The sequence below is a fragment of the Ambystoma mexicanum genome, chromosome 1q (genome assembly GCF_040938575.1).
Source record: "Ambystoma mexicanum isolate Mex_15411 chromosome 1q, UKY_AmexF1_1, whole genome shotgun sequence".
Taxonomy (NCBI): Eukaryota; Metazoa; Chordata; class Amphibia; order Caudata; family Ambystomatidae; genus Ambystoma; species Ambystoma mexicanum.
The window spans coordinates 697,611,282-697,628,459 of record NC_090922.1 but is presented as its reverse complement, the minus strand read 5'-3'; the positions used below and the strand labels follow the sequence as shown (position 1 = coordinate 697,628,459).

Genomic DNA, 17,178 nt, shown 5'->3' with positions numbered 1-17,178 from the left:
ACAGCCAACTTTCCTTAAAAAAAGATTTTCAGTTCAATCAAAAATAGCAAATTTTATGAAGTGTCAAACTAATGAACAGAGAATTAGGCAAACAATACCATACCTATGTATTTGAAGATACAGCTGATGTAGCCTGCAGCAAGATCCAGATAAGAAAGGTAGGAATTCCTATGAGTGGAAATTGGTCATTAGTTAAACAAGTCAGAATTAATATCGCTGATTGTATTCAAATGTTTGTATTCATGTTTTGCAGAAATTCATCACTTAACAGACAGGGAGTTTACAGGATGAGATAAAGGAAAAAGAAGGTGAATTAAAGCAAAGCAGAGCAAAAGAAGAAATCCAGAGAAACATCAAACTGGAACATTGAAGCATAGCACGATATTATGCTTATTAAAAGTACAATTGGTCTTGATTATCGTTCGCACATTCAAAATCAGCTTAGACAATTCATTGGAGGGGTCAGAGGGCAGGGGGAGCTCAACCTAGACCATGTTTTGGTATATTAGTGGGCTTAACAGCAAACAGAACGTGTGGTTCTGGACTGTTGCCTCCTCGACCTATGTGGCTGGTACTATGATGTGATGTGGCATTTATAAGGCGCCTGCACACAAGTGTTTCTAGGCGCGACAAGACAAGGAGGGGGAAACAAAGGCAGGACAAAATAACCATCTTACTAGGCCTTGTGTCATACAGAATTGATTGCACAAGTGCAGGGAAGAGGAAGGGGATAAGTGCCAGGGGGGGAGGCAAAGGGGGAAGTGCAGTTAACTCACAAGTGCAGTCAGTGGGTGGCTCATAGGTGCAGAGAAGGAATGTAGGGTTGCAGACACAGACCCTTAAGTGCTGGGGAGCCCGGAGGCAGTGCGAGGGAAACTGGACATGCAGGAGCCTGGGCCCGAGTTCAGAAGGTGACCAGGTGACCAGAGCGCAGAACAGTCACGTGCATCAGCAGGGGAGAGGAACAGAGAAAGTGGAAGCGAATAGGAAGGTCTTGAGCTGCATCCCGGAACGGGAGGTGGTTCTGCTCAAGTTTGAGAGGCAGGGAGGGGGTTCCAGAGGCAGGCCCCAGCCGAGGAGATAGATCTGCCCCCAACTCTTTGCTTGGAGAAGCGCCTGACCCTCACAGTTGGAGGTGGATAAACAGAGAGCATGAGAAGGAAGATGTTTTGGAAGAGAAAGTTGGAGGTAGAGCGGTCCCAGGCCCCTAAAAGCCTTGTGGAAGCATCAGAGGGTCTTGAGGTTGATCCTTAAAGCCACAGGGATTCAGTGAAGAGATTTAAGAGCTGGAGAGATACAATCCCTGGGCTTGAGGCCAAGGGCAAGTCTTGCATTCCTGTTCTGGAGAAGTTGTAAAGGTCGAAGAGCAGAGGCAGGAAGATTTAGAAAGAGGCTATTGCAAAAGTCCAGCCTAAAGAGGACCATGGATCTGGAGACAGTGAGCTTCTGGAGGAAAGTGAGAAAAGGAAGACTACCTCTGATATGGGGTGCAGCTGATAGTTTGACTTCTTAGAGACGTCAGAGACGTGAGGAGAGAAGGAGAGTGTGGAGTTAAAGATGACACCAAGGTTCTTAGCCTCACAAGAAGGAGCAGGAAGAGGACCCAGAGTGGGCGGCCAGAGCGGAAAGGAGGGAGCGGTGTATCCCAATGAGGAGGACCTCAGTCTTACTGGCATAAAGGCAGAGATCACATTGGCGGCACACCATTCCTGAATTGCGGCCAGACAGTCTGGTACGAGAGAAGAAGCAGAGGTGGCGGAGAGGAGCCTGAAAGAGAGCGGAGTGTCATCTGCATAACATTGAATACTGGAGCAGAAAGCAGCAATGCCGTGGACAAGAGGTCCCAGGTAGTGGTTGAAGAGTCAGGGAGAGAGGTTAGACCACTAGGGAACACTACTATGGGCAGCTTGATGTCCTTACGTACAATCTAAAGAGTGCTCAACCTCAAGGGGCAGGTGACGTCTTTATTAAGCTTCCTGGCATACCTCAAGAAGAAGGGAGACATACTGTCCTGCAAGAGGCAGGACATGTTTTTGTTTATCAAAAGGGAGTGCATATGGGACCACCAGCTTTCCAGGGTAGGTGCTTTGGTCGACTTCCATGAAGCATAGCTCACAAGCAGGGGATGTTTGTCAAGAATCGGAAGCCTAGGAAGTTGTGGGACCGGTGGAGGAAGAAACCCATGCTTTGCTTTCTTATCTAAGACCATATAAATATGTAACTCCCAAGATGGCCACTGCTTTGGGACAGAAGACTAAACAGCAGACTACAGTCTAGAGTATCATCATGCTGGCACTCGTGAATGAATTGCATTTCCTTCATAAGCTCGGTGCAGCTTCAGGTATCCCCTGGCTCTGACCCACGCTCCTCGCTTCTTCCCAGTTCCTGCTCCGGGTTCCCTGCTCAGCACCTTTCCTTCACTGCTCTCCGTGTTCGACTTTACCCGCTTACTTCCAGGAGACTTGGCCGACAGCGCTACTCGCGGCATGTTGTCTCGTTCTATTGTCCTTTCCAGTTCGCATTGCCGCCTACGGTCCTCGTACCATGCTGCCTCTTTTCCCTTCTTCTTTCCAGCTTGCATTACAGCCTGTGCTCCTTGCACTATGCTGCTACCTTTCCTTACCAATAGCAGCTTCCATTGCAGCCTGCGTTCTTCGCTCCACATTCAACCCTTCCTTCCTTCAATTGGCTTTACCCATTTGCTACAAGTTCTGCTCTGCGCTCCTCGCTCTGCCCTAGTAGTGGAATACACAGGGATATCACCTAAAGGACTGATATACACTTTCTACAACCCTGGACTGAGCGGCTGGATGCCACTCTTCCCTGCAGTCCCAGTGGACCCAATCTCCTCACTAATATCACCACACCGGATTACTCTTCAGGGGTTTTCTCCATTTTCAGAGGGTTTTCCCCGACTCTGCACGTCGTCCTGTATTCCTTCAGGGGACAGAGTCGGAGAGCCCCTTCTTTGAATTTAAGCAGACACAGACAGCTGATTACAGGCTAGAGGGGTCGGACTCCCTTAGGGAGCCAAGGCATACACCTAAGAGGTCTTCCAGATAGCTCTTCTTCGAGCAGCTTCCAACCCCTGTTCATCTGTGGGTTTATCCAATCATTTATAGCTCTTAGTTGAGCAGCTTGAAAGTATTTCTTTAGACCCGGGAGGTCAAGGTCTCCTCTATCCCTGGATCTAAACAGGGTCGCCCTGGAGACCCTAGAACTGGAGCCACTCTAGACGAAAGACATTATGTCTTGTTGCAGTTTTTTTAAGCGCTTGTGGGGGTATTGTAATCGGCAGGGCTTGGAAGTGGTAGATCAGCCTAGGGAGGATGTTCTTTTGAATGGAGGCAATCCTGCCAAACCAATAGATCGCTTGTGTGCCCTCGAACCATAGGGCCGCCTTAATCACTGCAAACAAATTGAGATAGTTGGCCTGGTATAGGCCAAAGCTATGTGGGGTCAGGTGAATTCATAAGTATTTAAGGTTTCCCCATCACCCAGTGGATGGGGACCTTCCTCTTTAGGCAGTCTAAAATGTTGAGTCCATGTTAATTCTCAGTACCTTGCTTTTGTCTAGGTTTATCTTAAATCCAGAGACTTTGCAGAATGCCTTCAGGATCTGCAAAAAATGTGGTACAGATGTTTTTACGTCTTGTTAATGTTAGGATAATGTCATCTGCAAATAAAGCGGTGTTGTGAGTGTTATCGCGATATGGTATTCCCTTGATAGAGCTTTGCCTTCTGATGCACCTGGCAAGGGGTTCCACGGCCACAGCAAACAGCGAGGGCAAGAGGGGGTACCCCTGCCAAGTCCCCCTGGAAAGTGCAAATCCCTGTGAGAGGAACCCATTTGTGGGTACCCTAGCAGAGGGTGATAAGTAGAGGGAAATGACACCCCTGACAAATCCTTCGCCCAGCCAAGGTACCACCTGGAGAAAGGGCCACACGCCACGGTCAAATGCCTTCTTCACATCGATGCCCAGGAGCACGGAGGGTTTGCAGGTTCCTTATGGGCCTCGTCAATCAGCAGAGTTTCCTAATGTTATCTGATCCCTTCCTACATATAACAAAGCCTGCCTGAACCTCACCCACCAGAAATGGGAGCATCTTATCCAGTCTATTAGCCAACACTTTGACGTATGTCGTTATGCTGGTGTTCTGCACCGCAATCAGGTGGTAAGACCCACAAAGGGTGGGGTTTCGTCCCTCCTTGTTATTCATGTAGATTTTAGCCTCCCCCACTGAGACGGATGACATGCCTTCGGAAATAGCCTGGATTAATAGCCTTTGTGGGGCCCACCAGTCCACCTGTGAGATGCTTGCAGAAAGGAGTTAAAAGACCATGCAATCCGGGTGCCTTACCCCATTTCAGGGTAAAGATGGCCGGAAGGATCTCCTCTTTCATGACATCTCTGTCGAGTGTCCCTTGCTGTTGGTCGGTTATTTGAGAGACCAGACCACCTTAAAAAACTCCTATAGTGAGGGGTCAGGTTTTCTGTGGAGTATAGGGTGTGGTAATACCTGCCAAAATCAGATTTCCCTTTTCCGAATGGCATGTCCACCCCCTCACCCTTTTTTACTATTATCTGCAACACCCTGATCCTCCTCTTGAGTTTTGAAGCAAGAACCTTCCCAGCCTTATTACTGTGTTCATAATACCGCTGCTTCATTTTGGGCAATGAGAGTTCAAGCATTTTTACCTGTCATCTGACGTTGTGCAGGTCCTGAAGGCTCTGCGGGAGCCTGTAGCTCTATATTTCTCCTCGTTTCCCCTTATTTATTTTTGCATTTTTAGCAGCGCACTGAACCCTCAGGTATCTAGGCGCTAGTTACATTAGGGAAAGGGGAAGGTGGTGTGCAGGTAAAGGTAAACAGGAAGCATAAGTTCAAGACGTTCAGCAGTGATACAGTGTCTTGGCTCTGAGGAGCTTGGGCGAAAAGCCATGTTTTCAAGTTTCTCCTAAAGGTCCAGTAAGAGGGTTCCATTCTCAAGATCATAGGGCGATTGTTCCACAGATTGACGGCGACGACCGGGAAGCTTGAGCCGGCTGCAGTCCAGCGATTGAAGCTGGGTACTTTGAGCAGGTAGTCGTGTGAGGATCTTGGTGGGAGAGAGGGGGTGGTATTTTTCCACACGCTGAGAAAGGTAGGCCGGTTACCTTTCAGAGAGGCACTTGTGAACGATGGAGATGATCTTAAAGTTGATTTGCTCTCGGGTCGGAAGCCAATGGGCATCTTTTCTGGCTTCTCAGACATGGGCATGTTTGCTAAAACCGAGGGCCTCTCAGAGGGCATTGTTTTGGATGATTTGTAGATTTTTCAGGTTGCGTTCCGAGTTGCCAGCAAAGAGGGCATTCCAGTAGCCCAATTTGGCCCCGGTAATGGCTCTGTCAATTGTGAGGTGATTGAGTACTGTGACAAACCTGAAGGTGTCTCCCTGGCTAGTCCCCGGGGATCTGTCATCCAGGTTGCCAGGACACAGCCATCGTTATTGGATCCAGTTTCTGGGGTGGACTAGTAAGGGAGGACTGGATGAGGGGCCCTTGTGGAGTAGGAGTGGGACACCGAAGGGTGAGCCACGGTATCCCCCTTCTTTCAACACCTTTTCCTCAATCTCACCACGTGGGATATTCCAAACCACTGCCACCACACCCCCCCTTCCCAATACGAACACTTTCGCACAACACGGAAGACAGCGGACTAACACTAGAGCCGTTTACCTGACATGTCCCAACACAAGGGTCCGGTAAGGTCAGGCATTTGACCTAAATCACTCACACCCGATGGCCCTTTCCCTTCCCCACAGGGATAAAAGGTGGAGCACAAGAGCACATGACGAACGAGGCAGACTGCACGACGAGACAGCTATCCAGACCTGGCAGTTCAAAAGGAGGAGAAAGGCGGCAAATATCGAGAAGCGAACAAGGAGAGACGCAACCTTGCCCTTTTCTACTCAAACCTGCGAAAGCTCTGTAGAGGAAATCATAAGGCCGTGTACAATAGCCCAAGTGTTTTGCAACAGATGTCAACGGTACACCGTGCGTGTCTACGCTGATAAGCCAGAGCAAGGGAAACTCCCGCTACCGTGGAACCGGCCTTCACTCCAGATCCAAGGAAAGCCAAGCGGTTCAGAGCCGGTGAGTCGAAGGGAGAACTGATAAGAACCGGGCTGTGTTGAATGAAAGTTGCAAACTGGCATATGAAGAAGAGTGCAAAGAACCTTATAAGTTTTAAGGGAACACCAGCTGCAGAGGGAACCGGCACCACGTGGGTGCTGACTCAAGGAACCCTGGTCGATCCCATGTCGAATACGACTAGATATCAGAAGGCCGTAGGAGAGCTGCCAAGATAGGTCAAAATCGTCATACAGGAGGTCGAGCAAAATCCCTGTACAATCGAAAGTCTTTGACCGACAAAATATTGAGAAAGCTACGGGAAGTGAATCCTGCATGGAGAACATTAATATATGCACTGTGTTGCGTAAAGATTGGCAAGAATGAATCCGGTAGAGGGATGCTGGTGAGGGGCCCAAGTCTGAAGTCCCGGGAAACAGAGTGTTGACAAGAGGGAACCCAGCAGAGGGATGTTTTGAAAAGACATTGAGATTGCCGAAAGTAAAAAAAAAAAAGGTGAACTGTCTTCGTGCAAAGTCATAGTGAAACCGGGAGAGGGAGGCTGAGAACCGAGCCAAATATTCAAATGGGGTCTGCGCCCGGAAGAGAGGTACCAAGGGGTGACAAATCCTCACCTAATGCGCAAAAAGCAAGAAGTAATGCAAGACAAGGGGAAGGGAAGTGTCCCCCTTATGTGGGATCTGAGCCAAGCCGAGAGAGATCCGGGGGTGGAAAGTTATCACCCGACGGTTCACTAAGAAAGGAACTATCTTGTGAATTTGTTGAATACGATAGTGTGAAGGGTCTGCGCCCGGAAGAAGTGGAGTCAAGGGTGAAGCAGTCACCCAAAGTCTACGTGAAGCAGAACTCTTGAGTTTGTTTGTTGAGGACATCAGGCCTCAAAGGAAAGAGACTTTTATTGAAAGGAGACTTTACCCTTGGAGAACCCGATAGCTGGAACGGAACGGTCAACTCGTGCTGAGAATGCTTGAGCGTGTGCTGTGCCAGCTAGAACGGAGCCGTCAGCTCGTGCTGGGAAGGCTCAAACGTGTGCTGTGTTCCAAAGTCCTACCTTGTCTTGTGCTACAAACGTGGGGAAGGAAGACCTCCAGGCAATCACATCCTGATTATTTGAACACTATTTCCTTTATTTTGATACCCTATCCCACACTCTTTCTGTAATTAGTTGTAAGGGATTGGCAATAGTTTTTTTTTTTAGTATAGGCCCTTTTATTTTGACACAACGCCACTAGGACTGCCTTATTTTTCTATTGATGGTCAATGCTTGCTCCCATCTTATATTTAGGTTTAGCTTAGGCATTTTTTCACCCTGCATTCATTGTGCAATAAACACCCTTGAACTGTGATTACTTGTGCCTGTCTTTACTGTTGCCACCATAAGTTCCTTACAGTACAGAGAGGAAAGGCTTATTGCTGTTGATCAGTTTGGTTGTGTGGGCGGCAGCGGAGGAGATGACGTTAAGAGGTTGAGTGAAGCGCCTAGATAGATACCCAGAGTTTTGGCGGCTGGTGAGATGGGGATTAGGTTGCCGTCGGTGCTGAAGGTTTTGTAGGCCGGATCCAAGTTGCAGAGAGTGGTGGGGGAGCCAACATGAGAATCTCGGTTTTGTCGTCGTTTAAGCATAGCATGTGTGTTGCCATCCAGTTAAGGACGATGTTGTAGACTGAGTTGATGGTAGCAGTGTCTTGGTGGTAAGAGCCTGAGAGGGGGAGGAAAATGTGGGTGTCATTGGCATTGTTTGTGTAGGAGATGCCAAGGACATCCAGGTGATCGAAAAGGGGTTTTGTATAAATGTTATACAGAGACGGGGAAATGCAAGAACCTTGGGGGACGCCGCAGGTAACTGGCATGGGTGAGGCGGCATTATCGTCTCTGAAGACCCGAGAGGATCTGTCTGTTAGGAAGGATTTGATCCAGTCAGTGGCTGCAGGTGAGAAGTTTTCTGTGGCAGTGAGGTGATCGCAGAAAAACTGAAGGTCAACAAGATCAAACGTGGCCTAGAGATCCAGCATGAGCAGCATGGCAGGTTTATCTGTGTCTTTGATGTCATCTAGTTGATTTTTCAGATCGAGCAGGGCAGTTTCTGTGGCATGCCTTGTGAGGAAGTCTGATTGACGGGTGCTTAGGATGTGGTTGGCTACAAAGTATTGTTGTACCTGGATGTAGGCTCCATGGTCGAGGATCTTTAGGATGAAGGGCACGGTCATGATGGGACGATAGTTGGTAGAGATCGAGGGAGGATTTTTTTAGTAGTGGGAGGATCCATGCTTCTTTCAGGGATGCCTGAACAGTTTTTGTGGAGGAGGCAGCTTTGATTATGACTGTGATGAACGGTGTGACCCTGCGCAGTCTTTGATGATGGGGGCCGGGCAGGCGTCGCCTTTGCAGCGGGATGGCTTGAGGCTTTTGATTATGTTGGCTACTTCCGGTTCTGAGACAGGGTGAAAGTCAAATGGCGTGGAGGATGGGGAGTGTGGTGCCGCAGGGTGAGAGAAGGGCGGTGGTTTGACTTGGAAGGCTTGTTGCTTGGAGCAGATTTTTTTCTGGAGTGTTAGGCAGAATCCTGTGCAGTTCCCTTAGGGAGCACTACAGAAGATTAAGACTTCAGGTATATGCAAGAAAATCCCCTTTGGTATCAGTCTGTACCAAAAAGATTTAGTTGGTTGCTGTGGCTAAGCAGTCAGACGTATCTCAAGAGGGAGATGAGCAGTATTCAGGGTTTACGCATTAGGACTACAGTACTATGGAACAAGGAAACACTGACCAAAGCTTTGTATCAAAAAGCGTATATATATTTATTTTACACACTCTAATGTTCACACACAAATCACTATTATAAAAGCAAGGTAAATCAGTAAAGAAAAGTATACACAGCTCCCTATTTAAATTGTAGACAAGTTTGAGCAAGAGTGAAAATTGAGCAAAACGGCACAGTGAAAACCAAGCAAAAAATGGCACTATCAATTTCGCAAAAGGGAGGGAAAGGACAAGTTATACAGGAATACACTCTTTTAACACACCAGCAACACTTCCCAAGAAGACTGAACAAGTTAAGCAAGGCAGTACTTTAGCATATGCAATACTGAGGTGAAAATCGAGCAAAATGGCACTTCACAAGTTTAAAAAGAGGGAAGGAAAAGGTGGTTATAAGAGTTAGGTGCACCAACACATTTCTAGGTGAGAAGCAATCTAGAGAAGGCAGTTGTAAAGGATTTAGCCAGAGTCAATAGGCCTGTGGCAGAGTGAGTGGTACAGGGCAAAATGCCCAGGAGCAAAATGTTCTTGTTGCTGCAGTCAAGTCTTTGTTTAACAATTCAAAAAGGTGGTTGCAGAAGGTGAAAGACAAAGTTAGATGATAGGGGCGGCCAACCCAGCAGGTAAGACAAGGATTTAAAACACCTTTAACAGTACCCAACGAAAAGGGCCGCCTGGCGGAAAAATGTACCTTAATAGTGGAAGTGGCTCCTGCGGTGGTGGTTGTTCCTGGCAGTTCCTGCATTTTGGGAGATCCAGCAGAGGAAGAGAGGCTCTCGTCGTGGAGGAAGGTTCGGGTTACTGCACTGTCCAGGGATGAAACCAGCCCCAGTGCTGCCCGACGAATAAAAGGTATGCTCCTTTAAATCGCAGTCATGGTGGACGGGTGCCTGGATATCCAGTCTCCTAGTGCTTGGCACTGGCGATTCGACCAAGGCAGGTCCTGGAAGGCGATTGGCGAACTGGTTGGCCCCACCAGCTCAAGGGAAGAAGGCTCTTGCAGGTGAAGATCTTCTCGAGTCATTGGAGAAAAGTGGTGAGGTTCTGCAGCAGGGCTTCACCGTTGGTTCAGTCGTTGCAGATGTCTTTGGCTTCTCTCCTCTTCGGCTTCTTAGTTCCAGTGGCGACATCTTGTCCTCCAGTCCTAAGGACCCTGCTTTTATACAGCAAGACCCCCATTCATACAGCCCAGCTGTCACTCACACAGTGGGGTGGCTCTCCTGGCGAGAGAACCCCCCAGCCTATCAGGGCAGAGTGCGACTTGGGTTGCGTAGGCAACCCGGTCCAGGGTGCCTATTCCCCTTCCCAGACATCCTGTCTACCCCAGACTCAGTGGCGCCTAGAGGAGAGCTTCTGTGAAGAAGCCTGCCAAAAGGACGAACAAAGGATCCCCGACCTGGGTTAGGGTTACAGAGGAAGACACGAGAAAGAAATATTATAAAAGTTCTGGCAATAAAAACCTACCAGAGTAAAGTTAATATTTAAATAAACCGGCGGTATGTTAGAGGCTGTCAGTAAAAGTGGTAGCCTCGAACAATGGGAAAATCCCATAGAAAAATATTTGCGGTCGAATATTTACATTAGTAACCACTGCCACCAGCCATAAACTTTTGAGAGAGGGACTGTACGTACCCCATCGAAAATGAACACTAGTACTGGTTTGGTTCATAACTATTGACTAGTAAAGTCAATGACAACTTTACATGCCCAGGGAGACAGTAGTCAGTCCCAGTTTATGGAGTCTATGTTTGGGGGTCGCTATGACACCCCTGTGGTACAGCACGGAGGGTGCTGTGTACCACACATGTAAAAAGATGATTCCTATGAAGGTGAGAAAAACCTCACACCATAAGCACACAAGATAGCCTAAAACACACACAAACTATCTAAAAGTGGTAAAAAAGGGTCTGACTCTTAGCAAGAGAAAAAAATAAACCCTTCAAATCCAGCAAAGCTGCTGGGGGACCCTATAGGTAAGGGAAATGAGCCTTGAAAGATAATTCTCCCTAACAGAGTGAGGATTTTTCCTGTAAGGGCTTCTTGTACCTTGGTGCACTAGGCGGTGGGAGGTGTGACTGGAGACTCGGGTTTGTGCAAGATTGTGAAGAGTTCACGGGAATTAGTTTTGACGTTTTCTAGCCTCTTGTTATAGCTGTTGGCTTTGGCGGCGTGTATGGCCTTTTTGTACTCTTTGGCGAGAAGTCAATTGGTCTTAGTTAGCTGAGGAAGGGTTTTTCCTCCCAGTCGTTTCTGCAGCAGGTTTCAGAGTGTGGGAAGCAAGGAGCTCAGGGGTGAATCAGAAGTTTTTTCTTTAGAACAGGTTTAGCTTTGCGTTGTTTGAGCTGGGCGAGTATGTAAACTGCTTGAGCAATCATGGTGTTGTACGGTTTAGGTCGATTTTACCGCAAACAAATGGTCGTAATGACCAAAAGTTCTAAAAATGCTACCACCAAAGGTTCGAACACCTAAAGTTATTTTTTAAAAAAAGACTGCGGGGACTGCATGGTATAGTGAGTGGGGTGTTGCGAGGGACACCCCCACAGCACACCCTTAAAAAAAAACCAGGGTCTGCGGGGGTGTTCTCCGTAACACCCCGCAGCCCCCGTAGTACGTGTGTTCGCATGAGAAAGAGGTCCAAACTTTTGGTAGTTCGCATCTTTCTCATGCGAACGTTCCGAACACGGCCAAATCATGGATTGATGACTTGTAAGAGACCTTCCTCGAAGGAGGCGATGGGGCCAGGTAGATGAGGTGGAGATTGATGGTGCATGTTGGTGAGATGGAGAGCTTGGTGGTAAGTGATTCACAGTTAGGATAGTTTTTTTTCGAAGATGAATGCGACTCCGCCACCCTCTGTTGAGGATTCTGTCCTTACCCTCCCCGATAGCTGTAGCTGTTCTCGCCTCAATTTGTTGACTCTCACCACCTTTGAGATGAACACCCCACTAATATAAGCTTTAAAGGCATCACACCTAGTTATGTCTGGGACCAGCCTGCTAGGATTATTTGCAAAGAAATCATCTAGGTCTTTTATTTCTTTCTGGGTGATCGGGTCATTTAATAAGGTGGAATTGGGTTTCCACTGTTTGGGTCTAGGTTCTTGTGGATGCAAGTGCAAGGCTATGTGGGCTGGTGCACGGTCGGAGAATCCTATGTTACCTATGCTCGCAACCCCTATCATTGGCAGCAGTTATTTGCCCACCATCAGATAATATATTCTATTCTAGAGTAAATATGGTGGGTGTGGGAAAAGTGTAGTCTCTTACTGGAAATACCTCCAAACATCAACTAGGTTTAATCCGGCTATGTATCTTCTGTGATCCTTTGATGGCTGAACAGATCCCCAGTAGGTGCCCTTTGATGCATCCCAATTTGGGTCTAGGGTCAGGTTAAAGTTACCAGCAAGAATGACTTATCCCAATCTGAAAGACGCTCCCCAAGTACCGAACATAGGAACTCATTCTGACCGGAGTTCGGACCGTAGACCAAGGCGAGGGTGGCCTGAGCCCATCACAGATGGCCCAACAGAAATCCATATATCCCTTCCTTGACGCTTAAGAAGCAGTCTAGAGGGAACTGTCCCCTGTCACGGATTACAATTCCCACCCCTCTCTTTTTCTGACTGCTAGAGGAGAAGACATGTTGTGGGAAGAGGTTTGTGCGTCGCCTTGGGGTAGCTCCCTCCTTAGGTGGTTCTCTGTAAGCATGCTATGTTGGCTTGGTCTTGCTTTAGCTTCTGAAGCAGTTGGGTTCTTTTCCTGGGGGAGTTTAGTCCCTTCACATTATACGCACAAACCTTCAGAGTTATTCCCTCCTTGGATGCATTCATGCTCTCTGTTTTCCGGGACCAAGATGGATGTTCGCCTCCAATGGTTCCCTCCCTCCAGAAGCCTTACCTGAAGCTAGCTGCACTAACGTTGCATAAACAAATTATCTTATGTGCTTCCCTGCGCTTCACTTTAACATTATAACACAATGAACTTATGAAAACTTGTTTAACAAACTTCTTTGGGCGTAGTATAGAACTCATATCCCGTGCCCTACTATTTGGGAGGGATGTCATCTAGCACGTTCTGTGGTGTACCATACTTAAGACTGGGCCCAGCATCCTACCCAAACGTTCCCCTAGCTGCTTTTAAAAATCTCATTGGGAAAATAGGGGAGCTCTTGGGTAGGTCCTGCCCTTTCTGTAGCCATGTGAAACCCACATTCTTCAACGCAGGGGGGCCAGCTCCCCAACCTCTAGCAAGAAGTCTCTACCATCTTCTGCTGATGGATTCCTCCGACTCTGGTTGATACTCCGGTCCAATCAGCTTTCTCTGGTGCCGTGCTTCGGCAGTGCTTGCCTACCCAGATAAAAAGAGCAAAAGGAAGCATTCACCTATACTTAACCAGTACCAGTTGCAGCTTGTCCGTGATTCGGCGAAAGGCAAGTCCTTTCTGGAGGGGGAGGGCCGCCAGGTCCTGGAAGATACGTTTCTGGTCACAATAGTTTGGAGGTCTGGAGGATGTCCTCTTTGATGGAGTAGAAGTGAAACTTCATTATTATAGGAACGGGGCTGAGCGTGGGAGGCCCCCTCCTCACCCAGTCGACCCTGCAGATCTTGTCAAAAATGATATCTCCTTTTGCTGTTTACTGGGAAGGTCTCAAAGAACTGTAGGCCCCACCCCTTGAGGTCAGCTCCCTCCAAGCCCTCCTTCGTCCCCCTGATTCTCAGGGTCTCCCATCTGTGTCCGTTCTTCAGGTCTTCGATGGAGGAAACCAATGTGCTCAAATTCTTCTTTTAGCTTGCCAGTTGCCCTTATAGGTGTGTGATGTCTTCCTGCAGGGAATGTATTGACTCTTCAGCATCGCCCAGTCTCGTGCTCAATTGTCTCATGTCCTTGGAGAGGTCTGTTAGGGTTTCCTTAATATCCTCCATGACTCCAAGATCTCCACTGATTGGGTTATGCCCGCTCTCAGGGTTCCCATGCACTCGAGTAGGTATGTCTTTGCAAGCAGACCAGCATCTGCGGCTGTGGCGCCTATGCACGCAAAGTTGGGAGGTTCTTCACCAATGCACGTTGCTCTCTCTTCTATGGTAGGTCTGGGGTTCCAGAGGGAGATGATTTTACTCCTGCCCGTAGCCCTACATGGAGACATTCAAAACTGTGGTGCTAGTTGTACTGATGCCTACGTTGAAGGGTGCGACGGTGGACAATCTTGCTCTAGTGACCTGTGCTCCTGTGCACCTGCAGTCCCTCAGGAGCTTGTGCGCAGCTTTGCAGGAGCCTCAGATCATGTAGACCATTGCTACAGGTACACTTGTAGGAGGTCTCCCACAAAAAGGTGTAAATTACCGCCACAGGCCTGCTGTGCTTCGGGTAATGGCTCACATGCAGCAAGGCCCCGCAGCCGTCCGCCAACTGCAGCACCACCCAAGCAATCTTTTTGTCGGTTTCCGTGGTGGCTCGCCTTGGCAACAGGATTCCGGGAACACCAGCGTCCGCAGCTCCACTTCCACCTTCCTGGGTGGGCCCCTCCCCCACCTCTCTGCGCGCAGCCACACTCCCTGCGACCGGGAATCGCACGCTGGGGCGTTTGAATGCAGAGGCTCCAGTGCACTGGTTTCCCACAGCCGACAAGATGGCCACCACCTATGGCCAGACCCCCCCCACTGTTGTGATGGTGACCCGCTACGGCGCAGTCACGTGTGTTGGGTCAATAAAAGGGGCGAGTGGCTTCCCGCTTGCCAGTTACTCCGACTACACTGCGGTCTCCCCGTGTGCCATTTGTGTACATGCCTGAGCAGGGCCTGGCTGCCCCAGCAACATCTGGTGACGAAGGTGGAATTGTAGAACTCACGTGTGTGCCACGCTCCCCGACATATACAATTGCCTGGCTCCCAGTGGCAGAGCTCTCGGTGGCGGGTGTTTCCCGCAGCGCGGCCGGTCCTCCCAGGTATAGGCTACGAAGAATAAAATGAAGGTACGGTCGGGGGGGGCCCCATCAGACCAGTCAGTCCCGGCCGCGACTCTCTATATACAATTGCTCGTGCAGCCGGACTAGAGAGCCCATGCAGCATCATCACCCATGGCAGCCCCATACACAGAAAGAACAAACATTAATCAAAAGGGTAACGCTACCCAGAACAGTCCATCAACCCAGCACAGGTGCTGAGTGAGCTATTAGGAGCCGGCCAAGGCGGCAACGAGAAAAGGAAGAGTCCGGCTGCTAGCACGGCCAGTGGGAAGGCTCGGAGCAAGACGTCCACTGACCAGGGGTGGTGACATCAGGGCAGCACCGGCACCCACCGGCCAATCAGCCTGGCGAGAGAGGTGTGGACAAAGGATTACACCAGAACAGTGAGAGGCTAAACATGATGCAGGGCTCTCTGTTTACCAGCAGTGGCAGAGGGGCCGATGCCCAAGGGGATGGACTCGCACTATCCAGACGCCCCAACTTCCTGACACCGGGTCTAATCCCAAGGGGCACTGCACTGCCCACAGCCACTTTGTTCCATAGCCACCCAGTGCCAGAGTTCGACATGAAGGCAAGCCCTGCGACCCTAGGACCAAGCTGGGCACATTGGCTCGAGCAGCTAGTCATGTTCTTTGAAGTAGCAGAGGTAGATGATGACGTCGGGAGTAAGGTCCATATGTTCTATAAGGTATTGCCATCAGGTGATGGGTCATACCGAGAAACTGAGGGAGCGCTGTCTAACTAGTTCACCCCAATGGTCAATGTTGACCATGAAAGGGTCCAGGTCCGGCAGGTTGCGCAAGAGCCCACCAAGTCCATCAACGCACTTCACACCCAGCTGCGCCAGCTGGCAGCGACGTGTGCATTTGTCGAAGAGGAAGACCTCAGGGACCAAATCTTTCAAAAGTGTTGGTCCAATAAATTGCGCACCCAGATCCTGAAGGCACCAGGAATTCACCTGACGCACATCCTTGAATTTGCAAGGGCCCAATAACTGGCCGAGGTGCGGTTGACCCAGATGGAGGTGCCAATGAAAGGAGGCTCAAGTGGAGGAGGAACGCCATCAGCGCACAGGGCAAGAAATCCTCTCCAGGAACAGGGGCGGGAGGTGGACCCACACCAAGGAAAAACAAGGATGAGGCACCCCGGAAATGGGGTGAGTTCTGTGGAGGGGGGGTTGCCACACATGGGGTCGTGTACAGCGGTGTGACGGCAGTGTGGACGGTGCCACAAGACAGGACACTACTCCAATGTCTGCAGGGTCTCCTGGTCATCAATTGCCTGGTCCAGCGAGCCGGAGCCATGGAGAAACAGGCGTGCCGAGGCAGCCATTGCACTCCTCGTGGAGGAAGCCAACAGAGTAAAGGAGGATGCAGAAGATCGCGGAAACTAGGACGAAGTCGCAGTCTCGCTTGAGTGGGACTATGACACCGGAGATGTGTTCCTTCTGTCAGAAGAGGAGTAGAGACCACCAAAAAGTGATCCAGCACCAGAGCCAGGGTCACCAGCAAGTGACTCACGGGTGCCGGAGTGGAGAAGACTGAAGAAGGCCCAGAAGGCCCGCCACCCAACAGCGCTCGAGTGCGAGTGGCCAGGGCTAAAAGCACTGAGGAACTCTTGACCTGATTTGTGCTGTTAATAAAGTTTATGTTCATGTTCTTACCCTTGGCATGGGATGTTGCAACGGCGACCCGCTGCAGCGCAGTCACCTGATACGGTTGGGGTGATCACAGCACCTCGCCGGTTGGGACGGCTGTGATCATGTGTGTTGGGTCAAAAAAATGGATGAGCAGCTTCAGGAGGGCCCGCACTGCATGTCCGCCTGCTCTGGCTCAGCTTGCTCTTTCTCTGAAAGGACCATGTCTCCTCATTTGTGGGGTCTGCTGGTGCGGTAGCCGATCTCCGCAGTTCCCTGGTGCGGCTTGATCTTCTGCGTCAGGCTTTGCTGCTTCTGTCCGCTGCCTGTGCCACATGGCGCATAGGCCGCACAATGGATCCTCTACTCCTGGTACGTGGTCACCATGGATTCCTCTGCTTTTGCCAGAGGGCCAATCAAACATGCAGTGCTACAGGAGGGTTCATATCTTTTCGGCCCCCTTGAGCACTTCTAACGGAAATGATGGGGTCGGTTTCGGCACAGTTGGCCGGAGCTACTCAGATGGCAGCCATTTCGGGCACTGCTGGACACGCCTCCCAATATTGTTAATTGATTAAACAAACTGGTAAAGAGATTGCTTTTCTTGAAGAAATAACATTCATGGCAGGTCTAACTAGACTAAGGCTTCACAAAATGCCTTTAGATGAAGGTATACATAAGGAGTGAAGTG

The 17,178-nt window shown here is 49.6% G+C and overlaps 1 protein-coding gene across 3 annotated transcripts in view; it reads right to left on the bottom strand.

Annotated features, from left to right (window-relative positions):
• The window catches only part of FIRRM (FIGNL1 interacting regulator of recombination and mitosis), a 1,502,596-nt gene that overhangs the window by 779,498 nt on the left and 705,920 nt on the right, over positions 1–17,178 (bottom strand). For 2 of the 3 annotated variants that reach the window (XM_069641302.1, XM_069641303.1), the window contains exon 10: positions 104–168. The exons of the other annotated variant lie outside the window; for it this stretch is intronic. In XM_069641302.1, the coding sequence (XP_069497403.1) occupies positions 104–168 (65 nt within the window). The remainder of the gene's footprint in view (positions 1–103; positions 169–17,178) is intronic. 3 annotated transcript variants of the gene reach the window in all.